This window comes from Merops nubicus, unplaced genomic scaffold, assembly GCF_000691845.1.
Source record: "Merops nubicus isolate BGI_N331 unplaced genomic scaffold, ASM69184v1 scaffold8479, whole genome shotgun sequence".
Taxonomy (NCBI): Eukaryota; Metazoa; Chordata; class Aves; order Coraciiformes; family Meropidae; genus Merops; species Merops nubicus.
In genome coordinates this window covers 317-25427 of record NW_008631616.1, presented here as the reverse complement: position 1 = coordinate 25427, position 25111 = coordinate 317, and the positions used below count along the sequence as shown (strand labels likewise).

Sequence of the window (25111 nt, the reverse complement as noted above, 5' to 3'; positions counted from 1 at the left end):
GGTGTCACATCTTTCGCACCACTTGGCTCCTGCTGTGTCACAGACATCTGGTTGAGATGATAAACTTTCCTTGGCTGCCAGGGAGCAACGGGTAAACTCAGCCCACTCCATGTGCCCCTGCCTTCTCCTTGGCCAGCCTTGGCACCATGACCACTGAAGAGCTCTTAAACCCAGCAGCTGCGTAGAGCAAGGAAGTGCTGGGGCAAGCTTGGTGGCCTCTGGCATTATGAGTGGGAGAGAAGCAGGTCACAGGCGTCTGGCACATTCCCCAGAGAGGACAGCCATGACAATGCAGAGGGAACAACTACCATGCTCAAGGACCTTGAGAAACTAATGCCATCCTGCTACCCACCTCACAGGGCTCTTTGTGGAAGCCCTAACTTTAATCTCAACCTTGTGTAGGAGGACATCATCCTCTGCCTTTGTTAATGTGATCACCATTATAGACTTAGATTTTTCTCCTGAGGTCTCTTCCAAGTGAAAAGACAAATTTACAAAAGGGAATCATGAAGTGGTACAGGAAAATAACTGAGCCATTCCAGATACCTTATTGCACTGTTGCAGGAAGGAACAGGAACCTGCTGTCTGACTAGCCACTTAAACGTTATCTTGTAATCTCTTTTGCTTCTGTATAATTTTTATTACTTTTCTCAAGTTTACCTCCATTGTTTCAACAATATGAGCAGAACAGTTTGCCTGAAGCTCTACACAGAGTCTGCAGGCTCTGTAAAGAAAGTTCTCAGGGCACAAGATCTCCCCTTCATTGTACTGCATGGAATTCATGTCCCATTTACTTTCTTCAGCCATTCCCAGGTCTTTTAGTATAACTGGTTATCTGACAGTTGCTGGAGTCTGTCAAAATCAGGATCCTCTTGGCTTGTGGTAGAAACAAAAACCCAGGATCAGCACAAAAGATGGTACATTTCCAAAATGTAACAACAGAGAGGCCAAAAGGTTGGCAAAGCTCGTTTCTGCTGCCTCCCATGAGCGCTAACCCAGAGCTCATGCACTTCAAGAGTCCAACCCTTAATACTAAGCACACAAGTACTTTAAAGGTCCTGAAAAAGTAGCGTGCATAGAGATCTTTGCAGAGAAAAGGCTCCGTGAAAATACAATTGCACAGAAACTGGAGCAGGAAAAAGGAAACAAAATTCAACCAAAGCTGATTTAAATCAGCTCGTCTTTTAATTGGTTCACAAACAATCTTTCTACACAAGTCCCTTTGCTCCTTTATGAAGAGTCTAATTCTATATTTTCTTCTCAAGAAAATCAAGAAGCAAATGATTTGGAAAGCTGAAGTCAAGTTGTACAATTACATATCCCTAAAAAGAGAGGAGAAAAAAAAGTACTGTATTAGTTTGTGCCGCACTCCCAAGATGGGCTTTGAGAGGTATGTCCGAACTCTGCTTACCTTTCTTGTGATGATCTCAGGATTATGGATCTCAAATAGATTAAGCCCTTTGTTGTTCATCAGTGAAGTCAAAGCTTGTTCAATCCCTATGGAATCAAGAAGTCCATCCAGTTATGGGTACTGCCATCCTGGCTCGCTGCTCATCATGTACCTTATCTGCCTATAGCCAAAAGTTGATTGTGCCCCAACGCCTCATGACCTTCAGCTGGACAGAAAAAAACTCACTTTTCCTCTGTCCTAGGCATTTAGAAAGTGTTCCCTACTCCTCAAGTAAATCCAGCAGAAATTCACATCAGTAATGTGGTTCCCCACCACCAGCTGTCAGGGTTATTGATGTGGTTTCTTCATTGCTTAGGTTTGGAAGAGCTGATGTTAGATGCCTTACAGAGTATGTTGGCACTTCCCAAAAGGGAAAACTCACTTGAAATCACTTCTGGGATCCCGACAAGTGAGATCATTGTCTTCAGAAAGTTTCTTATGGACGGGTCATTCTGAAAGCCAGAAAATCCATGCCAAAAAAAAAAAAAAACTTTTAAAGACATCATTTATCCACAAATGGTCTAGAAAGTAATTTCTTAGGACCTACCCCACTTGCATCAGCTGTGCAGTTGAAAACTTTAAACTCTATCCTGAAAGGAAGGAAAGAGGAGGAAAAAAGGTCACGAAGGTCTGCAGAGATTCTCTCTGTACGCTGCTTTCAGACATGGGCTAAAAGGGACAATGAAACCCACACGAGACCACAGTACTGACCTGGATTCCTGAGAGTGCAGAATGAGTTTCTTTTCTGCATAGGCAGCTTGGATGATGACTGTGATTTCCTGCACAGAGATGAACAGCGGGGTTGAGACATAGCTCATCTTGCTTTATAGCAGGAGGTTGCATTTGGACATTCTGATTTACTTTCTATGACCCAGAGTTCAACATCCTTCTGTCTTTCCCTCCAGATACTACCAGAGAAGGTCAGCATTTCCCTTCTCCATCTGCATTTAATGAGCTCTCCCCACCATTATGCCCATAGCCTCAGCCTAGGGGACTCCAGAATAGCTCACCCACAGGACTGATGCTTTTGCCTATTTGTGAACCAAATCCTGCACAATGATGGAAATGGTTGTGTGGGGTGTTGTTTCCCAGTGACCATCTGTCTCAACATGAAAGATCCTCAGACTGGATGTGGAGAGAACAGCCTCAGGGTAGCGAGGGTGACCACAAGTAGCCTTACCATACTGTTTGCATTTGTAACCAAATTTTATAAGAAAGCCACCTCTGAATTCTGGCCACTTAAACTCATTTTTAACCATTAGTTAGATTAATGGTTGGACTTGATGATCTTAAGGGTCTTTTCCAACCTAAACGATTCTATGGATTTCTTGCTTTTGCTTGGATGCAAGCTTTCATTGAAAAGGAGCATTTTGTGATCCAGTTGCAAGTCACAAGCAGGGGACTCGCAGGCCAGGAGTAGATCACATCCTGAGAGCCACAATTTCAGGGATTTGCTTCTTTCACTGCTTCTGCAGCCCTACCAGAAATGTATTATCAAGACATCACCTGGAGCACAAAACCCATCCCTGTGTATTTCCCCGTAGACACCCTGCTAATGTGGGATGCTTGCCGAGGGCAGGGGGGAATTACTCTCCATTGCAATCTAAACCTTTGAATGAAAGGGTCTGGTCCACCCTCGAGCAGGGCTTTGCCTTTGTACAGTGTTTAGTGCAAACTCACTGCTTCTTTGTGATGTTACCTTTCACACAAGGCTGTTGGCATTTCTTTTTTCTGCCTCCTTAGATTCGGTATAAAGCAGTTTAGGGTAAAACACAGAGTAAGCAGGAACTTCCATACAGGCATACATAGAGGAAAAGGTTATATTTTGAGCTTCGCATTCTTTGAAACTGTATCTTCATTTCAGAGACAATTGCCCTCTGAGTGAGGGCCACAGGTAGAAGTTGGGAATGAGCAGATTTCAAACTAAATATGGTCCCCAGGGTTCCTTCATTCTCTCCCAAAATACCTCAGCTAAAGGAGTTTCACTGTGTCCAGTGCAGGTTAGTGAGGCTCATCAGAGCGTTCTGCTGCTTTCACCACCTTGCATGCCAGTGATGGGCTGGCCTAATAGAAGGGGCACTGAGCCAACATAACCACTATCATCATTGCCAGCCTCAAGTGTCAAGGGAAGAAGTGGGAGTGCTAAAAGGAACTGATATACCTTCTCCACCTCCCATGGTTTAGCCACCACCCTCTTCCCAAAGGGGTCCCTGCTGTTACTGTCCTGGAGCACCAGGGGTGGTCCAGACTCAGGACACAGCCTGTCCCAAAGTCTTTACAATCAGGAGGAACAAGAACTGACCTTCTCCATGTACAGAACTGTCTGAGGCTCTTCTCCTGCAGGAAAGATGCTGACCTCTGCTGCTACCAAAGACTTCACGACTGTCCCTTCAGGCTGAAGAGAGATTTGGGGATGGGAAAGACTCCACACCTTGGCCACAGAGTCATTGTAGGAGGTGCCTTGAAAAATCTGATCAAGTAAGGAGCAACAGAAGAGTCAAGGGTTTTCCATACCATGTCCCAGTTTCATGATGATTTGCCACACAGCTGTGTCCCTTTTGTAGTCTCAAATTCCTCCTCCTCCAGTTCACACAAGCCCAGTACCTCAGCCAGGTCTCAGGGAAGCTGTGACAGCATGGAGGATGGAGAAATCCTCCTTGCAAAGCACAACAGTTTCTCCATCAGTCCCTCATCTTCCCCCTCAGGCCCACCCAACACTCGAGTTGTTGAATGAAAGACATGAAATGTTACAACTCAACAGAATCCATTTGAAAAGTTCTTCATTTGACAAAAAATGCTCTGAACAGGACCAAAAGTTACCATCTGTGCTGCCTTCCGCTGTGCTTCCGTGCCTTCCATTTCAAAGAGTGCCTTTAGAAACAAACCAGAAACAGATTGTAGAAAAACAGAACACAAGATTATGATTAGCCCTGATGCATGGGTGGGCCAGAGCGGTGACTGTATGGCTTGTGGCCAGTTCAGAGGCATGGCTGAGTCCCTCCTGAGTTCACCCCCTTTCTACACCAGTGCTCCCACAGAAAATCACATCACTTTACAACTCAGGAGACAAGTTTTCTGTTGCTATCACTCTGAGGGGTAACACTACCTGGTAGCACATACTGTCTGAGGTGGTACCAACTTCTGACTAGGATCACATGTAGTGACTGAGTATAGATTTCTATCTTCTACAGAAAATAGTTTTCCCCGAAAACCAGTATTTAGACATTTTCTCCAAAACATGATGTACAAGGCAAGGAGGGAACCATCCCTGAGCTCACCTGCAACTTCTCGCCTTTGATGGTCAACACCAGGCGCTTATCTAAGAATGCTGCTGAAGCCAGAGAGTTGAAGATATGTTCAGACAGCCAGAAGTAGAGCATTCGGGACTCAGTCAGCAGTGGTGGGGAGAAAATGGAGTCACTGAAGACATCAGAGTAGTTCTTGTACATGACAAGGCCCTTTAAAGGACAGCAAGAGTGTTGGCCATGACCAGCAGCACCGAGACAGAACAAAACATCAATAGCTGCGCTTCAGTTGCAAGGTGAAGACCTGGCTGGCTGGGCTTGGAGCAGAGCTGGCCACCAGAATCAGCCCATGCTGCAAACCCACAATTGGCTGCAGCACAGCAGCAAGGGACCAGCCCCTTCCAGCCCTCCAGTGAACATCAGCACCAGAAAACCCCTGGTCTCTGAGCAGCCTGGGTTACTTTACCTTGTGATGTGATTCTAGGTAGTTTGCTTTTATTAAAGGAACTGACGCAAGGGAGATATCGATTTTGATATCCTCATCCTGGACAAAATTTGCTGCAGAAAGGAAGCACAAAATCCTCACACCAGAAATGTGACTTTAAGCAGAGCTTGTGACTGTTGCTTTTAGGACTTGCTGCAGAAGGTGACTGGGAGTAATAACAGGACACAGGGATGGGATGGTCCCACTCCTATGGGTGCTAGTGCTGATCCTAATACTGCTCACTGACTCAGGTTCTCACTGAGAAATAGGGGTTATTACTCAGTTTTATGTTCTGCTCCTCTTCCCTGATAGCGGGACTGGGAACCATAGGCAAATATTCAGCAGGCAGATACAGATGCTGCAATATCTCATCCCCATTACTCCAATGCATCTCCTCTTCTAGCCAAGATCATTTCTTCTGTAGCTACCCTGCGCTTCTGGTCATTACATAATGAAGGAGAAATGCTTTATGAACTGAAACATGTCTTTCCACCAATGCAATCACCCTTAAAAATCAGCCAGATACAAAAAATTCTGAGCATAACATTGCTAAGGTTAACTTTGCTGCTTGGGGGCCTGGGATCCCTTACAAATCTCCAAAGGACTTTTTTTGATGGATGTGGCTACTGCCCTGCTGGGGCTCAAATGTTAAAAGTTGCATATAAAAAAAATAAAGCAGAAAACCCGGGATATTTACCTGCTAAGTCCTGTACAAAATCTGCCAGCATCTGAGCAAGAAAATTTATTTCATTGCACACCTACAGGAGGAAAGAAGAGAAAAACTGAAAGTGGAAGAAGAATTTTGGGTCGTGAGATGGAGCTGGGCTGGATGGCAAGACTCTGTTGGTCTGAGTCTGACACCATCAGAGATCCCAGTGTGAGCACAACTTCCTGCATCTTCCAAGTTGGGGTGGTTGTGGATTCCTTTTATTTCTCTCACTTCTCACAAGCACTAAAAGTGCATTGCTATCATCTTATGGGCATACATGAACAGAGGGTTATGTGACATACAAATCAACTCTTCCTCCACCCACAGGCAGTGGCTGATCTTACCTCACTCTTGAAAACAATCTTCAGTGTGAAGGAGATGAAATCCGTGAAGAGCTGCTTCAGCCAGCCCGGCCTGTGCAAGACAGGGAGTCCAGTCAAGAACCACCCAGCAATCCCCTCGGGCTGAAGTCAGGCAGGACTGCAAGGTCCTGCAGCTGGGGCAATCCAAGCACAAACATAGGCTGGGCAGGGAATGGACTGAGAGCAGCCCTGAGGAGAAGGACCTGGGGGTGCTGGTTCATGAAACAAACGCTCAGCATCAATCAACAATGTGCAAGTCCAGCCCAGAAAGCCCCAACCGTATCCTGGGCTGCATCCCCAGCAGTGTGGGCAGCAGGTCAGGGGAGAGGATTCTGCCCCTCTACTCCACTCTGATGAGGACATACCTGGACTAATGTGTCCAGCTCTGAAGCCCCAAATACAAGAATGACATGAACTTCTTGGAGTGGGGCCAGAGAAGAGCCACAAAGATGATGAGAGGGCTGGAGCAGCTCTTCTACAAGGACAGGCTGAGAAAGTTGGGGTTGTTCAGCATGGAGAAGAGAAGACTCTGGGGAGACCTGCTTGTGGCCTTCCACAAGAAAGCTGGGGAGGCACTTTTTAAAAGGACTTGTAGTAAGAGAACTAGGGGTAATGGGTTCAAACTGGAAGAGGGGAGATTTAGATTAGAAATTAGGAAGAAGTTTTTCACTCTGAGGGTGGTGAGACACTGGCACAGGTTCCCCAGGGAAGCTGTGGATGTCCCAGCACTGGAGGTGTTCAAGACCAGGCTGGACGGGGCTTTGAGCAGCCTAGTGTAGTGGGAGGTGTCCCTGCCCATTCCAGAGGGTTTGGAACTAGATGATCTTTGAGGTGCCTTCCAACCCAAACCATCTGACGTTTTTAAGTGCTCAGGGACCATCAGCTGGACAAGCAAAACCTGATTTTGTAGAGAGACAGACTCACTCCTTGTCTCCTTCAAGGTGGAGTGTCAGTTTGTGGAAAGTCAAGTAGCAGTCCGAGGCATCAGCAGCCACTTGGTCCTTCTGGCACACTGCACAGGATGAAAGAAAAAGGAAAAATCCATAGCTAACCTGCTACTGAGAAGAGGAGGGCAAGTGCACTTTGCAGACACTGCAGACCTGGAGCAGGGCGTTGCTGCAGGTGAGCAGCCAGAGTTCCCCACACCTCCCAGGGGTACAGGTGTGCCACAATACAGGAAAGCAAGCCACTTTAGTGCACTTGTGAACCTGTAGAAGGGCTCAGACGTCTGGAGCCATGAGTATTGTGCTGTCTCTGGGGGTGGAGACCCGCTGAGCTGGCACAAAGCTCCAAAAGGCCGAAGGAGGGAGTCTTGTGAAGATAAGACAGCCCTGTTTTGGCTAAACCAACAAAACAAACAGCTTTGACATAGAGTTTTAAGGCTATAGTGTCTGAGCAAAGACTTTTGCCTAGTTCATGGCAAAAGGAATATTAAATTGTACACCCCTAAATAGGAGTAATGAGCCTAACAGAGTACATGCTAAACGTTATGACGATGCTACTCAACTCTCAATCCAAGTCATGGTAGGCATCACACAGAAGGCAGGGACAGATGGGATCAGGACATAAAAAATCATGAGGGAAACACCTCTATGTGGGGGGAGGAGACTGAAAGTCTAGCAAAGATGGTTGCTGGGCTTCCTCCACTCAAGACAGGGAAACTTTCTAGGTAGGAATTGCACCTTCAATGTCTTTTACCTTTTCCTGGTAATAGAGTATTACTATTTATTAACGCTATTACACAGACTTACGTCTCTGACTGCATCAGATGTACCCAGAATTACTCATTCAAGCTGGATTTTCCTTTTGCAGTTACTGCATTTAGCAATGGAAATTCTGAACCTCTTGCATCTGTCACTTTAATAAATCTATCTGTTCTTTAACCTTTCCAGTGCAAGCCCTTGGGGCTCAGGCAGGCAAATATCCCCCTGTCACATTAAGGGTGAGAAGTGTGATGTTTCCGGAAGATTCAAGACCCTACAAATTTGGGGCAGATGGAGCTTGCACCTGGATGGAGGGTTTCAGCTCAGAGCTCCAGCCAAGCTAGTCTATGGGGCACCCTTCTTCATGCTTCATTTGGATACCTACCGGCATCACTATCTGCTCTTGCCAGGGACTCGGTTGTCCCCAAACATCACCCATGAGAGCCTGGGCAGTATGTGCAACCCACAAAGCAAAGCTGGGAGGGAATCAAGTCATATTGCATAAGTTTAGAAACTGCAATATACTATCTTTCAGAGCTTTGTGCTCCTTTCCCCCAGGAGCTTACCAGGAAAATGTATAGAAAGTGTATATTTTGAGGCAGGAAAATGTATTTTGAGTCATATGTAATAACCCACATCCATCTCAATCTGTTATGGGAGGTGGAGAAGAGTGGCTTGCCTCTGTCCCTTTCTAGTCTAAGGCAATTGACCCTTCTGAGGAGGAGACTTCATCTCCCAGAGCACACCTTGGGCCTGACCTGGAGACAGGTGAAAAAGTGGATGATAAGATAAGATTAGGACATTCAAACCTCCTGCACCCAAGTCCCTGTCTGTCTTGCTCCTTTGAACCATCCCTATGTTTCTTTCAAGTCATTCTTAACAGCAGGAGATGAAAAGATGGTCCTGAAGAGCATCCAGAAAGGTAGACAATTCTTCACTTGCTGCTGGTGTAAATCAGCATTACTTTGCTGAAATGATTTAATACCAGCTCCTCTGCTTGATCTCTTACAAATTATGAGGTCTTTGAGGGTCACACCGTCTCCTAGCCTGTGAGCACAGGGCAGCAGAGACCCCCTTCCAGCCTCTGGATGCTCTCTGATCCCCGCAGAGGTGAGCAGAGCTGGCCCAGGCTCTCTGCCCAGTCCGTCCCGATGCTCTGGAGGATGCACACACACAAAGACCACCGCAGCCAGCGAGCCCAGCTCTTACTTACTCAGTTTAATGTTTGTCTGGAGGTTTATTGAAGACTTGATTTCAAAATCAACTGAATGAAAAAGCTGCAAACTGTAACAACAGAAGAGAGGACATTTAGCAACCTGTCCTGGGAGCAGCTTCTCCCTGACCACACACCAGCCATGGGTGGGTTTTATAACACCTCTCACACCAGTCCTTGCAAAACCCCAGCATGCTGCAGCCCGTCTCAAATGCTTTGGCTTTAAATCATTGCAAACCACACAGAATGGGAGCATTAAGTTCCATTTTTCTCCTCCCACTCAAAGTTTATAGAGCAGGGAAGGCAAGGGAAGAAGACAGCTTGTACACTTTGGCCATCTTGTCTCCTCATGCAAGGGCTTACAATGAGGACAGAAAAGCAAGAAAGCAAGATGAGAGCAGTGATGGGGCTAAGCAGCACCACCAGCATATAAAATCTTGTCTTGCTCAGGCAGTAAGCAATGCTGCTGTTGCTGGGGAGCCAGAGGAGCATAGCCCCTCTGTATCTCCTGGTGCTGTGAGCCAGCAGCAGGAGCTGGGGCCATGATGTGGTCACCCCCGGTACTCACAGCCAGACCCCAGCGTAGCCATAGGTCAGGGTCCCTTTGAAGACAGCTGTCACGTTTTTAATGGCAATGTGAATGGCATCATCCTCCTTCAGCTCCACCTCACTCTGCTCTATGGACAAGTCATTGACCTGGATGCTAGAAACAAGAGAAGCCCAGTTTGCCCCCAGCCCCAGTGCTGCTTTCTGTGACTGGGCGAGACGAGTTTGACCCTGGGGTCTCTAAGGGGCCTGTGCCAACTCCAGACATGGGAGCTATGGCAGATCACAGGGGCCACCCACGGTGCTTTTTCGCAGGCTGGTGCATGGCTCCTCCCCTGTGACATGGGGATAGGAGGCAGGGGAATGCTTAAAACAGGAAACATCAAGCCACACGCCACAGAAACAGCCCCGTTTTATTGCAGCGCTCCATGTGAGGCACAGCCACATTGGGAAATCCATCCTGGTCATTGTTGTCCCCAAATAACAGAGCGAAACCCAGCCTTGTTTGTCACTAAGCACAGCCGAGTGATATCCTGCTGGCAAAGGTGGCCCCGGGTCCATGTGCAATGGGCACCATCTGTCGGCGACAGGCCCCAGGAGCTCCAGCCCCCAGGGACAGAGAGAGCTCCCCAACCCTGTTGTCAGTGATGTGCCCATCATGTCGGTAAAGCTCTTAAATAATGCATCAGCAGCCTAAATGTCAACAGGCAAGGGACAGATCAGGAAATGTGTCTGCTCTGGTTCAGATCTTTGCTTTCACCAGGAACTGCTGGATCAAAGCTCCCTCCAAGGCCGGTTCCCATTGCCCTCTGTCAGCCCACACCTCCCCTGGCACGGGGATGAAGAACTACTCACTTGGTCAGCCCATAGACCACCTTGCCAAGGAGCCGCATGGACCTTTCCCCAGTGATATTTGGGAATTTGGCATTTCTGAACGCTGCTTGGATGACCTGTGCAGTTTCCTGGTTCACTGTCGGAAGAAAAGTGCAAAGGTACCAAAGGGCAGTCTCTCCTGGCTGCAAGGGCAGGTCCACAGCCTGTACCAAAGCAGTACAGGAGAGTTTTCCAAGGCCTTTCCATTAGATTAAGGAAGCGCTAGACATAGCTTTAGAGTAAGTGTAAATAAAATAAAAATCTGTAACTTTAACAGCTGATGGCAGCTGGGAACAGGAGCATGTCTGGCTCAGTCACCAGTGGGACCATTCCCAAGAAATCAAGCCCAGCTTTCACACACCTCACCTGCACCCTAAGGAAAAATTCTGGAAAGGTCAAGGCTGTGCAGTCCTTACACCACAAGCTGTTGACTTTACCCCAGTGCTTCGTTCTGTTTCTGCTTGCTCATGTTGCAGTCAGCTGTCGGGTCCCCAGAGGAAAAGTTTCTGTACCCTTTTTCCTAATGCCATCCAGCCCAGGCACGTTCTTGTACCAGATTTTTTTCCTTCCAGAAATACCCTCTCTTAGTTTGACTCAGCACCCTGCTCTGTATGTGCCACTGTCAGAGGGGATGGAACAGCTGCTCCCACCCTTTGTAGGAGCACTAATTATTCTTCTCCACCCACAAAGCCCCTAAATCCATGCAAAGAAGCCCACAACAGCAGAGAAACACCATTTCTCCCCTTCTGTACACCAACCTCAAGAGATGAGAACAGATTGCAGTGAGGTGAGAAATCAAAGGCACATTTGCTCTAGCTCTTCCATCACACCAGCTCCCAGTGAGGAACTCCACTAAAACTCTGGGCTAATGAGAGAGGTTGGGGATCACTTTCTACTGCCTTTGAGAAGCTGTGCCTGTTAAGGTTAGGCACCCATGCCTTGACCCATGCTCCCAGGCAGGTATTAATACATCTTCCTAGATAAAGAGTCTCCACGAGAGACAGGGAAGCAAGAAACCCACTCACTTGGCTGATCAATCATCACTAACTTATGATTGGGGTGGGAACACACACACCCTCCCACCCACACCCCCCCCAGAGCCCCATAGAGCAGGCACTTACACAGCAATGCCGCAGGCTTGGTCATCCTGCAGACGATCCCTGTCACACTGTAAGGGGAGGACCCAAACTCACAGGCTGCTGACGTGTGGAGAAGCACTAGCAAGATCCCAAAGGTCCCCAGCCTCATCCTGCCAGCCCCAAGCATCTTCAGTCAGAGTGGAGCACACCGGCAAGACTGACTGATTCAGGACTGTAGCAAAGGCTGCTTTCATAGCTCTGAGTAGACCCCGTTCGACGCAGGACATGACTTGCTTCCTCCAGTTATCAAAACTCATCACACATTTCCTACAGTTTCCTTAACACTCTTCAAGTCCCACACTGCCTTCCTCTCACAGCAGGCGCTCAGGCTGCAGGACTTGGCTCTCCTGCCAACTCAGGACATGAACATATCCAAGCGGGTAGAGAAAGCTGGAGAGGAATGCAGATTCAGAGATAAAGTCAAGGGAGCAACCTCATGCTCTGCCTACAGAAAGCTCCTCGTTTGCTTTTCACACAAAAATATTCCACGTTTTACGCCTCTGCAGCCATTTCCCAGCAAAGCCCTGTTTGAACGGTACCCACGTTGCCAACTGCTTCCCCCTCCACTGATTCTAGGCACACCGTAGGGAAACAGAGGCAGGCTTCTGGGAAGGGAGATCCTCCTGCTACCACTGGTTAAATCCACATCTCCCACATCCCTGGAGAGTTCCATGACCACAGGACTAGGATGCTGTTTGCCTCTCAGCCGGATTTGTGGATCATCTTTGGTTTAACACCTTCTGGATAGAGAGGAACTTGCTAGGCTAGAACTTTACACACGTGTAGCATCTCATCTGCTGTTTGGGAAATGTTGGAAACCCAAGTTCACATCCATTCCCTGTGCACACCTACCCTGCGTGCCACCAACCCCCGGCACCCCAGCTGTGGAGCTGGAGCTCCAGGACAAATCAGAGTGAGGTTATTTCAGTCCCATGAACCATGTTTCCAGCAAAGGCCAATGGAGAAGAAAGGTGAGATCATGGCAATGCTGCAGGAGCACACTCAACCCCCTGAGCAGGACAAGGTGCCAGCCTCCCTCCTCTGCCTGGGAGATGCTCCGGGTGAGCACGTTTCCTCCGAGGAGCCCCGCTGTCCAGCGGCCCCCACCCTGCCGAGCTGCTTTCTTCCTGAGTTGAGAAAGCGAATGGCCTCAGGTAGCCCTCGGGAGGCACTGCCGGTCACTGACCCGCCCGGGGAAGCCGAGCGTCCGCAGCCTTCCTCCAGACCTCTCCCTGCCAGTGCCCAGGGCAGGCTGCCTGCCCTCAGCCAACAGTGCAGCCTAAAAGAACAGTTGAATGGTGGGGTTGAAGACACCTTAAAGATCATCCAGTTCCAACTCCCGATAAAAGGCAGGGACACCTCCTGCTTGAGCAGGTTGCTCAAAGCCCCATCCACCCTAGTCCTGAACACCTCCAGTGCTGGAGTATCCCACAACTACCATGAGCAACCATTTGTCTCATCACCCTCATTGTGAAGAACTTCTTCCTTACATCCAATCTAAGTCTCCCCTCTTCCAGTTTGAACCCATTACCCCTCATCCGATCAGTACAGTCCCTCCCCAGCCTTCTTGTACAGCTCTTTCAGATACTGGAAGATAAGTATCTGACTAGTGTAGCTCTCCCATGACAGCCCAGTGCCATCATCTCAGCCTCTGTGTCATCCTCACTGCCCAGCTAGGAAGCCTCTATACAAGGGAGCTGCACAGGGCACAGACGTGCTACAAAAGGATTTAAATTCGAGATGCTTTAACCTTTAACAGCTATGGTTTCTGTCCTTCATGTCACAGCTCTCACATGCCCAGCCCTCCACAGCAGCTTGCAGCTCATGGGATGCTGGTGAAGTGGCCAAGCATGGGATGAGGGAGTTGTGGGGCCACAGCAGGAGGGGGTACCCCGGGCACTGCAGCACAAACATCGGAGACAGCAAAACACTCAAATGGGCAGGCAGAGGCATGGTGCTGTTGGGTGTCAGGCAAGCACATCTGCCCATGTCCTCCACAGCTTTCAGCAGAGGAAGGATATGCTCCCACTTACTACAGGACACAGACTTGGGAGTGTTGTGCACAGCTGAAGTGTTCCTGGAGCAGTTCTGGAGGAGACGCTGCAGCAGGGAAGCAGCCCTGCTGAGGCTGGTGGGGCTCACTGTAAAAGAAAGCAGAGCAGGACCCAGGATGCCACAGCCACCCCTCTGCCCAGGGCAGCAATCCATACCAGCATGAAGGAAAGGGAGAACCGCAGTATATTGATACACTGGCATTTGTCACTGGTATCCCAGGGTAGATAAAGACCAAGAACCCAGAGCCAGTGTGCTGGCCACGGTAGATCTAGTGCACTTACAGCCAGCTCCCCTGCTCCATCTCTGCTTTGGAGGCTGCTGCTGGCAGATGACCTGAGCTGAGAGCCAGGGAGGACAGGGGACTGCCGGGCATTGACTTTTAGCAAGGACAGGAAGGCTGAAAACTTTCTGCCTACAATAGCAAAAGCGTGTGGAATGTGGAGGTGCTGCAAGCATCCCTGCCCTGGAGTAACCAGGCAGAGGCCGCAGCAGCCCACCCGCCTCTTCCCAGGGCAAGGTCAGGCTAGCAGGAGGCAGGCCAGATTCAAAACTCAGAAGGTTAAATTCAGCTAGCAGGCAAGGCAGGGCAGTCTTTAAAATCCCAAGAAAGGTTAGAGGCCCAAACTGCCACACAGTGCTTACAAAGGGGATGCTGGAAGATGTTTTGATAAATATTTCCTATGTAAGCCCTTATCTGAAGGTCACACACATGCTCCCCACCTTGCTGAGGACTGTCCTATAGGGGGGGGTTGTTTTTCCCCACATTATCCAGAGCAGAGCTACATCACAGTGCCATTAATCTTTGTGCTGCATTGACCCAAATGTTCAGTGTTACCCTGCAGCCGCTTCCTGAGATTGCAGCCAGGCTACCTGCAAGGCTTTCTGCTCCATCAGCAGGATGGGCTCCAGAACCACCTCCAGGACTCAGCAGTTCAGCCCTGAGGTGGCAGGAGGGCAAGCCCAAAGCCAGCAGCTCCCATCTCACACAGGCCATGGTCAATCCCACACTTCCAGCAGCAGCCGTGGGAGGCTGCCACCACATTCCTTGCACTGTCCAGCTTGTTGTGCTGTCAAGCCCCAGCAGCAGGAACCTTGGATTGTAAAGAGACTCAGCTTTGAAGGAGGTTGTTTCTTGCAGTTAGAAACTATGACAGGCTTAATTGTTAGGCAGCAAATAAATTCACAAGCTCTAGTTTATGAATTGTGAGATTTTAACAGACTATCACTTAAAAGAGTAAACCACCCATGAAGGTTATTTGAACAATGAAATCTCACATGGTTTTCCCCAAAATTCTCCTAAAAATCAACCAGATCTCTTCCCTATCAGTATCACTATCACTTAAAAGAGTAAACCACCCATGAAGGTTATTTGAACAATGAAATCTCACATGGTTTTCCTAAAAATCAATCAGATCTCTTCCCTGTCAGTATCACCCACAACAAACAAAAAAAAAAAAACCAAAAGAAGCTGGCACACAGAGGTGGCCCTAGGTCAGCCCAGGCTTTGCCCAGCTGAGGCTGCTACAGGCAGCTGGGTTGAAGAGCAGCCACCCATTTCTGCAGCAGTGACTCTGCACTGCCAAACCCAGACCAAAAAAGCAGCAAATACAATTTTCAGTGCTAATATAAGAAACTCTGGGTGGTTCCTCTGCTGCACAGGCCGCTGAGCAGACGAGACATGGGCCTAGAAGCAGCATCTTCCAGCATCTGGCCAACTCTCCTTGGCAGGCAGGTGAGTATCAACTGGCCTCAAGCCATACACCAGGCCTGGTTTACTTCCACGTTACCACTCCATTTAATACTCAGGCAACATTAAACACTAGCAGACATTAAGAACAGTTCTTATGAAGCAGAGGAGCTGGGATGAGGTGATGAAGGTGTAGTTGCCAAGTTTGGTAACAAGATGGGGGAATAGCCCTAGGATGGCCTCCAGCTGGCCTGACATGTCTCCAAGGAGACCTTTTGGATGCACTCTTTGCTCTGCAATTCCCACCAGCTGAAAATCAGTCACATGGCAAAGACCAGAGTGAGGTTGTAATACCTTGCTTGGATAAGTGCACAACCACTGGGATGTCTCTGGCTGCTGAGAACAGGGACAAGCACATGCACAAGTGAAACAGCTCTTTGGGGACATGGGGAAGTCTCACACAGAGCTTATCTGCCCAGCAGCAACCTCATTCTCATGAGATTTATGGTCCATGAGTTGAGGACATGAACATACCTTTGATGACTGCACCCTCAGCAGGTTTGCTGACAATACAGAGAACCTGAAAGGGGCCTACAAGCCACTCTACTCTGCCTCACCTGGAGTCCTGTGTCCAGATCTGCAGCCCCCAAGCTCAGGAGGGACATGGACCTGTTGTAGCTTGTCCAGAGGACAGTCCTAAAAATGATCCGAGGGCTGGAACACCTCTCCTGTGAGGACAGGCTGAGGGAGTTGGGGTTGTTCAGCCTGGAGAAGAGGAGGCTCCAGGGGGAACCTTCCAGTACCTGAGAAAGGTCTACAAGAAAGCAGGGGAGGGACTATTCACACAAGGGTCTGTAGTGACAGGATGAGGGGTAATGGCTTTAAGCTAGAAAAGGGTAGATTTAGGTTAGTCGTTGGGAAAAAGTTCTTCAGTATGAGGGTGATAGATCACTGGAATATGTTGCCCAGACAGGTGGTGGAGGGCCCATCCATGGGGACATTCAAGATCAGGCTGGATGAGGCTCTGAGCAGCCTGACCTAGTTGGAGATGTCCCTGCTAATGGCAGGGGGGTTGGACTAGATGACCTTTGGAGGTCCCTTCCAACCCAACACATTCTATGATTCTATGATGAACACAACTTCAATGACTCCTCAAGTACACAGCCAACAGAATCTTCTGCAGCAAGAAGAAAAATGTACATCTCTCCCTTGACTTATTTTCCAGCAAGGACAGAGACCTGCTCTCAACTGGGGGAAGTTGCCAGGGGCTGTCAGGAGACAAAACAGCAGAGAAGATGGGTTTTATTCTGCTGCTCTTTGCCACCCTGTGGACCATGCAGCTGGACGGGCACATCAGCTGTAGCTGGGCTGTACTCCAACGTTGGCACAGAGCTGTGCTTGCAAGCACGAAGAGGAAACTAGCAGAGGATCACACATCTTGAAGTGCAAGCCAAGACAAACCCAGCTTCCTAAACCCATAGCCCTGAGACCCATTCTTTTCTCTGTAACTTCTGTCCCAGCACAGGGCGACTTTACTCCCAGAACACCTCTCTGGGATTCCTACATTCTTTCAGCAGCCCTGCTCTGGAAGTTTCAAGGTTTCTTTTTCAATAATGAATCCCATCAACTAATTGAAGGTCCACACTGTCCCACCCACAGGCTGCACCCCCTTCCTTGCCATCACTGTTTACATCACTTGCTGTTTACCTTGCCCTTCCTCAGCTCCTTCCACTGCTCCCACCCCTCGGCCATCCCTGCTTTCTCCCAGGCCATCTGGGGCAGAGCTGAGGCCTTCATGGGGAGGAACTAGCAGGAGTTGGGGATGAACCCCACAACTCCATGACGCCAGGCTGGCTGGCACTGGTGCTCCAAGCCCTCAGCTAAGCTCTGCTCTCTTGCTTCCTGGTACTCCTGCTCAGGCACAGTGCTGGCAGCTGGCTCTGCAGAATTACATGCTGTTTACTTTCCCATTATTTGACCAGTGTCCTCTGCTGTAGTCACAGCTGCACCCCAGTGCCAGAGAGGTGTGCATTTCATTCGGCCATCAAGGAAACATTGGAAGGCCCAGGAGCCTCACTACAGCCCTCCAGTATCATTAGCTATGTTTAATTAGTTTTCCAGCTAACATTAAACCAGTCTGCCTGCTTGTGGGAGTAGCAAGTGTCAGAGATGGCAAAACATCTCCAGCAACTTCTCAGATGAGACATTTCACAAGTAATCCAGCATGCAGTGCCTGTCGCCTAAACCGTACTAAAACAGTACTTCTGGCTGCCAAGAAATACCTGCTCCTCCCAGGATGGAGCTGGGCACATCTCAGTGAACTGAGGCACCAAGACACCCATGTGATGACCAGGTAACACACTGAAGGAAAAAAACCCATCACCCACAAAAGCACAGGTGGACTTACCACTAGCAAGGCAAGACAGAAGGGACACTGCCTCCAAGAACATCCAAAGGCTTACACAGCATGTACCCAAAGTAACAGAACTCACCTCCTCTCAAATTACTTCAAAGTATTTAAGGACCTTATTGATAAATTTTACCATGCTCTTACCATCCTTCAAGTCTCCAGCAAACTGAAAATGTGGCAGAAAAACTACTTGGTAAGAGGACTGGCAAGGAAGTTGTTCAAAGCCAAAAAAAAAAAATCACTAAGATTAAGCTTGCTACTACTGTAAGCACCAACAAACCACAACCAACATCAGTCTGATCCAAAGTGGCAAGATCAAGCATGGCCAGTTAACTTGCTCCATGTGAGCTGACACAAGCTGTTGTTAGCCCCAGCCAGATACTCCTAAACAAAGTGTTGCCAACTACAGGCAGCACCAAGGATGTTTTATATGGAGCCGTTGCTCCTAGACAGCACACATCAAGCCAAGTTAGATCCCTGAGCCAAGATACCATGCTGTGATACCACCAGGAGTCACACCCTAGGCTCAAGGGGTCTAACTCCACCTGCTGCCATATGTCCGTGGCCTTTGCACTAGCAGCTCTCAGCAAGTGAACACAAATCACACAAGCTCTCAAAAAATCTCCTTTAAATGCTAAAGGTTGCTGAAGAACAGGCAAGGAGTTGAGTTTACAGCTCTGTGAGCATTTTTCCCCTTCTAGCCCATCTCATTTATGATGTTCAATACAACCAAAACAAAGCACACCCTACCCTGTGCTTTGCACAGGTAGTCTTCTGATGTACAGTGTATAACAGTATGAATATAAATGCCTGCAAATTTTATTGGAATCAAAGCCCTTAATCATCTCAGAAATTGAAGGGAACACAAAGTAACACAAGAGCTGCTCTGAAGTGAGAACACAAGGCTGAACACAGCTGTGACTGCTTTAAGGCTGCATCCACAAGCAGTGAAGAAGTTTCCATCTTGCAGAAATTCTTGCTAGGCAGAGCTGACCACACTTCTCCCATGATTTGGCAGAGGACAGAAATTAAGTTTAAACTCAAGTTTAAACTGTCTGAACTTGGCAACATGAAGTTTAGCAACTCCACTGAGGTAACGGTTTATCAAGAAGTCACAGTCCTCCACTCTCCAACAAGGAAATTGCACCATACATCCTTCAAAGAAAAACATTTACACAGAAAATTTAAACCATCATTGAAGCAATTTAACAGTAGATCCTTCCTAAAAATCTGCTAATATGTATCTAGCAATTTTTTTTTTAGATCCTACACTCGGTGTAATTTAGTATTTGAAACATTCCAACAGGAATCACATTGGACAGAAGCAGCAATTTGCTTCTCTAACATTTTTGCACATCAGCTTAGAGCCTGTGCATTTAGTGCACAAGTTCACAAAGCCAAGCCTCTACATGGGTACTCAAATGCTATGGGACAGTTCTTTGGAATGAGGGCGAGCATCTCAGTCTCCAGGCTGTAATGCCCTAAGGCTTCTCACAGCTTCATGTGCTAGGCCAGTGAAAGCTGGAGGAAGCACCATCCACTTTCACTCCTGGTTTGGAGCTGGTATCCAGTTCAGGTAGACAAAAGCCCACTGCAGTTTCAGACAAGCAAGCTGGTGACAAGTCAGTTGCGGGTCACTCCAGGCCCTTCGGGGAGGAGGGACGCAAAAAAAGTCTTGAAAAAAACCCACGCTGTGCTCATAAATGAGGGATTAGCCTGCTGCAGTTCCTGTAGACCTCGTCCATCAGGAGATGCCTCGGATTCACCCGCTCTGCCTGCATTTCCCCCCTGCCAAAATAAAGGTAAACAAGATCATTCCATAGAAGAATCAGGTGTCAAACAGCACAGTTTGTTCCTAAATGTCACTGACAGAATATAAAAAGCTCAGAAGAATCCCCAGACAACTACAAAGTCAAAAAAACAAAGCTGCACACTGGTATTACTGGTTAACTCACGCTGTGTCCAAAAGCCCCAATGAGGGCAGACAGGAAGCACAAGATCAGTTGAACTCTGTATTTACAACTCATTAACTTTCACTGACATCAGCCAGGAGTGCCAGCTTGGAATGTGAGGCTCAGCCAGCTGACCAGCTCAGACCCCACCACTGCGGCACCAGGATAAACTGTCTTCAGCTCCAGAACCTGTTCAGCCTGTGACAAGCCACTCTCCATTACAACATCCCAAAGGACAGCTGCAACTAAAAGAACTAAAACAATCAGCCTGAAATATTTTGTAGAACAGAGGAACTGTGTACACCAAAGGAAGACTCAGGCTTACAATGATTCCCCTGCAGAACAGAGTTTCTGACAGAAGCTTAGAGAAGTTTTTGCTACTATGTGTAATTGGTAAACTGGAAGTAAAGCTTCACAGGGTATCCTGCTCAAGATTTTAAAAAGAAAAAAAAAAACACAGCTAGATTATACCTGTAAGTTATTGTTCTGGTCCTGGTTTACAGCAGCTTGAGGAGCAACGTTGGCTGGGAAGGGCTGGACTGGTCTTCGTCTAAATGGAAGCCACCCAACATGGTGCCTGGGGAATAACAGATTTGTGTTAATACTGCTGTAACATTCCTCCTTCCTGTAACACCCAACTGCTCAGAGCCACAGGCAAGCATTAGGGGCTTTCTGCCCTGGCCCAGTAAGGGCTGTCAGAGCCTCCTGTCAGCAGCAGGCTTAGGTAGAATAGGAAGTCTGAGCTGCCTGCAAAATAAACATCCAGGTTTGTATCTAGGATGCTGCTAGAGGCAAAGAGCCTGCTCATCTCCCATGCTAGGGACAACCCAGAGTAACTCTACTCACCTGAAAATAGGGCACAGCAAACATAGCACAGTACTATCTTACCAGAACATAAGAGGCCATACAGACCTTCTTGGAAGGTCTGTAACCCTACAGCACCTGGACCTTGTAACCCACAACATAAGCTGTTCAAACTGACACTTCAGAATTATTAATAGTAAAATTTAAGGACTTCATGAAGCAATTAACCTTCAGTCTCCCAGTCTGCCCAGTGGCTGGAATATCTATCATTTGAGCTGCTCCAGTTTCAACTCCTAGACCTACCCGCAGGGATTCATCACTGCTTACATTATTTGTTTCACTGGCAATCTGAGGACTCGAGAGAACAATTATCCTTCTCGGACAAGACATCCCAAGCCTGGCAGCTGAGGACCCATTCATTATCCTTATTGCTCTTCCAGGATTTATCCCAAGTTTACCCCACCCCTAGAGAGGCTCAAAGGCAATTCAGGACACTGCATTCAGCTTAGCTTGGCCTGCCCTCCAGAACACACAGAAGAACCTGCATGGGTTTAAATGACTCAGATCACAGGTAGGAGACCCTCTTCACAGTCTTCAAACACTTGTTTCCCAACAAGCAACTGTTATTTACTACCTTGAACCTACAGGTCTGTACTCTGCACCGCCAGCCTGCTGGGGCTTCAAACCCAGACCAACTTAAGTTTTGAGCAGTTTTCTAAAAGAAAAGCTCAGCCACACCAGAAGCCTTGGTACAAACACCAGGTTAGACCACCTGCCATCACCCATTCTTCATTTAATCCAGGCTAAGTTATATTTTTGCTGAATACTGAGTTACAGCAGGATGGAGGAGTGGTTCACCCTTTCCAGGTACAAGAGCCACATAAAGCTCCACCACCTAAAGCTGACCACTTCAGTGGGACATTCCTGAGCACAGCAGTAAATATTAACACCATGCACTTACAGATACATCAGAACAGTGCCACCCATGACCAGGAGGAATCTGCTGACACTGGAGTAGAAATAGATGATGTTGACAAACACATAAAACAGTGTTGCTGAGTAGAGCCAGTCCAGCCAATCTCGATTGCCACCCTCTTCTTCCTCCATGAGGGGACCTCCTTGGGCATTCATCTGCAAGTTCTGGTTGGCTGCCGCATCGACCTGGGCAGCAGCATTCTGGTTTCCAGGCTGGTTTTGTGCAGGAAATGGGTCTGGGAGAGGAGCTGGAGGTGTCACTGGTGCCACGGGTATCTCCTGAGAACATTGTGCATGGGATGAGTCAGCAGATGCAGTAGAAGCCAAGCTGAAACCAGAGGACACAAAGCACAATAAGGCTCAGTCAAATCTTTTCACATTTGACACAGGCACTGAGAAATTGTCCATCTTTAAGCAGAGTCAGTTCACACACAAGTAGAAAGCATCAAGTTTAGAGGCTACAGAAGGGTTAACAAGTTCTACCTATGACAACAGTTGCATAGTGACTTCAAGTCAAATCAGGCACCTTTCCATTTTACAATCAAATATTTCAACACTTTGCAAAAATATTCCTCAGAGCAATCTAAAGGTAGTCTAGAAGGCTTTCCCAAGTCTTAGCTTTACCACTGTCACTGACTTCCATTCAGTGCTCTGTGTGCTACTTATAGCAGTCAAAGGAAACAGTGACAAGTCAAGACTCATCAGCAGGATTCCATTTACTCTACAGACACCTGCCCTCCCAAAACAGTCAGATCTCTAGCTTGGAACATTGAAAGCCTCTCGCCTAAGCAGTAAGCCAAGCACCACAGGAGTCAGAGATACAATGCCACACCATTCAGTGTTAGTTACAACAAGAAGTCTTCCAACCACCATCAGAGGAAGAACTGCCAGAAACTCCATTTCTTTGTAGTACAGTAGTTTTGGACAGGAAAACTTACTATTGCAAGTAATATTGTCGTGCATAAATCTGCTGAAACCAGGACATCTGGAGCATGCTGTAGGTTGCATAAGCAGAGAAGCCAGGAGCCACACTTTGGAATGGATGTTGAGTTGTTTCCAGCCTGGGTCAAAATTTTAACACATTCATTAGCACATACCGGACAAATTACAAAAATAATTTATTACAGGACAACAAACAGCTTCTGCCATTCTGTGCACCCAAATGCTAAATTAATTCCTTCCTTCTGGAGTATTAAAGATGTCTTTACCCCATGAATAAATGGAAGGCTTTCAGCTAAGAGCAGGACATTTACCTTTAGGTTATTCCATGCCCACATTCTATGCACTTATGAGAGTATACGTGGCATCAGGATCTGGCATCCAACAGAGCCAATATTTTAAAAAATATCTAATTGATGTACATAAAACTTGTATTTACCTGTTACTGGCTTCTGCTGAAGCCCGACCACCAGAAGAGCATCTCAGTCTTTCACTGCTTGAGGAAGATACAGACTGTTCTTGACTAGCTCCTGACAACAGTACTGGCTGAGCAGCTCTAACCTAGGGACAGCAAGGCAGCTCGTGAGGCTTGCTCAGGACAAGACAACCCTTACGCAGAGGTTACGTCACACACAACACGCTCCTGTTTTGTAACTGCTACACAGCTCGTGCACTTTGCCCTGCACGGTCCCTCCAGGTGCTGCCACAGTGCTGACACTGCTCCTGGGCACCACGAGCAGCTCCAGCAGCATTTTAAAGCTCCTTAAAAAAATGCCTGGCATTTGGAACTGACTTGGTATCACTCTTCACTTCCACTAGATCTACACCTGTATTTATTAACTTTTATGCACATAGGCAGGTCTCATCTGGTTATAAAAGTGTAATTGGAAGAAGCAGAGAAGTGCACTCCAGACAGTGTGACTTTTTAGCTATAGTAAGTTTGTACTTGCATACACAACTGCTGTACACACAATTCAAAGCCAGATGACACTCTGTGGTGATGCACCTGTATAATATCCAGACCAAAGCAGGCTCACATCTAGCAACCATCAGCCATGGGTAGAACAAGCTCAAACTGCCTGTAACAGGGACTATAAACACACCTCTAGACACATGAGCTCATCCACTTGAAAGCAGATTTGTAACTGCCACACAGTTTGTGCACTTTGCCCTGCACAGTCCCTCCAGGTGCTGCCACAGTGCAGGTTTGGGCCATTGGCACTTCAGACTAGTAAGTACTTGGCTCAAGGACCAAGGCTTATCCTTGCCTGGTACTCCACAGGCTGAGTCAGTAACAAGCAGCTGAAGTGTCTTCAGCCAACAGCTTCTTCCTTCCTCACACCCCGATGTACAGATCGGAACCATTTCCACTCTAACCACACCTTCTGCTCTGTCCAAAAGAGCCTGGGACATGACAAGTCCTATTTTGGTTTGTAAGATTGCATTTACCAGAAAACATTTCTCCTGAGCACTGTTAAAGCTAGATCAGAGATTTGGTATTTAGCAGATGTCATGACAACCTTTTACTGACAAAGTGAAGAATAATACTTCACTCAGCATAATCCAAATACATTCTCACATCCCTAAACACATTACCACAAAGCAACTCTGACATTGGAAAGTGGGAGAAATTTGCAGTATCAGCTAACTTCAGCCCTTCCACACTTCCCATTTCCACTCACAACCTCAAAACTCAGAATAGTAAGGGAACTTTGTGCAAGTACCTCTTCAGGTGTTTCTTGCACATCTGCAGGAGTCTTCCAGTTGTACACCAGGTGCAGAGCATGCAGCTCCCCATGCTAAAATGTAAGGGAAGACGTGTTAAAAAAACAGCTTTTCTTGATATATTTCAGCACATTATATCACAAAAGCCTCTGTTTATATACCTTTGGCAGCAAGTCTCTCAGATAATGGTGATCCAGCAGCAGCTTTCCAGCATAAATCAGCTTTTGGTCTGCTTCAGGCTTTGAAGAAAAAGAAAAAATAAGGACCAGGATGACTTGCTCTGCCAATCACAGGAAAGCATCAGCTGACCTAGCTTGCAGCAAGATGGACAGAGACACGACAGCTTGAAGCACCCCACATGTCCAGGTGCACAGGGAACTGCACACTTTTAAATTCAGCTAATGAAACGAGAACAGCTAAATGCTGAAGTGCAAGATTGCCAACTTCCACACCAGCAGGAGGGTATGAATAATCATCACAGAATCATTAACATTGAAAAAGACCTCCAAAATCACCAGGTCCAAACATCAACCCAACACTACCACAACCACTAAATCATGTCCCCAAGTGCCACGTCAACACATTTTTTGAACCCCTCCAGGGATGGGGACTCCAGGTGGCAGCTGGGTCAAACACCTCACCACTCTTGCAGAAAAGAAATTCCTCCTAACACAAAAACCTCCCCTGGTGCAATTTAAGCCCAGTTCATCACATCTCATCACTAGTTACTCAGGAGAAGAGACCAAACCCCATCTCCTCCAGGGAGTTGTAGAGTGCAATAAGGTGTCCCTTCAGTCTCCTTCTCCAGACTAAACACCCCCAGGTCCCTCAGCCACTCTT

General features: G+C 47.6%; 2 protein-coding genes across 2 annotated transcripts; both read right to left on the bottom strand.

Annotated features, from left to right (window-relative positions):
- Nucleotides 1-1247: 1247 nt before the first annotated feature.
- Nucleotides 1248-11918, bottom strand: CETP (cholesteryl ester transfer protein, plasma). The gene is made up of 16 exons (XM_008947628.1): nt 11707-11918; nt 10568-10682; nt 9735-9869; nt 9167-9237; nt 7175-7262; nt 6233-6302; nt 5877-5937; nt 5162-5253; nt 4729-4908; nt 4271-4321; nt 3753-3920; nt 2162-2229; nt 1998-2040; nt 1833-1902; nt 1412-1497; nt 1248-1322 (listed from the first exon to the last, which is right to left on the bottom strand). Exons 1-16 carry the CDS (start codon nt 11849-11851, stop codon nt 1248-1250), a joined length of 1518 nt encoding a protein of 505 aa, XP_008945876.1. The 5' UTR covers nt 11852-11918.
- Nucleotides 11919-19499: 7581 nt separating this feature from the next.
- HERPUD1 (homocysteine-inducible, endoplasmic reticulum stress-inducible, ubiquitin-like domain member 1) lies at nt 19500-24510 on the bottom strand (the record flags this gene model as incomplete). Its single annotated transcript, XM_008947627.1, has 7 exons — nt 19500-19664; nt 20300-20405; nt 21594-21935; nt 22546-22668; nt 22986-23107; nt 24271-24345; nt 24433-24510. Coding segments are annotated over 7 exons (1011 nt in total), but the record flags the coding sequence as incomplete, so codon positions are not given.
- Between the last annotated feature and the right edge of the window lie 601 nt (nt 24511-25111).

Coding starts and splice junctions, on each gene's coding strand:
- CETP (XM_008947628.1), bottom strand. CDS start 11,851: ATGCTTGGGGCTGGCAGGATGAGGCTGGGGACCTTTGGGATCTTGCTA. Junction 6,303..7,174: donor CACCTTGAAGGAGACAAGGA/GTGAGTCTGTCT, acceptor TGTCTTGCACAG/GCCGGGCTGGCTGAAGCAGC. Junction 4,322..4,728: donor TCAAAGGCGAGAAGTTGCAG/GTGAGCTCAGGG, acceptor TTGTTTCTAAAG/GCACTCTTTGAAATGGAAGG.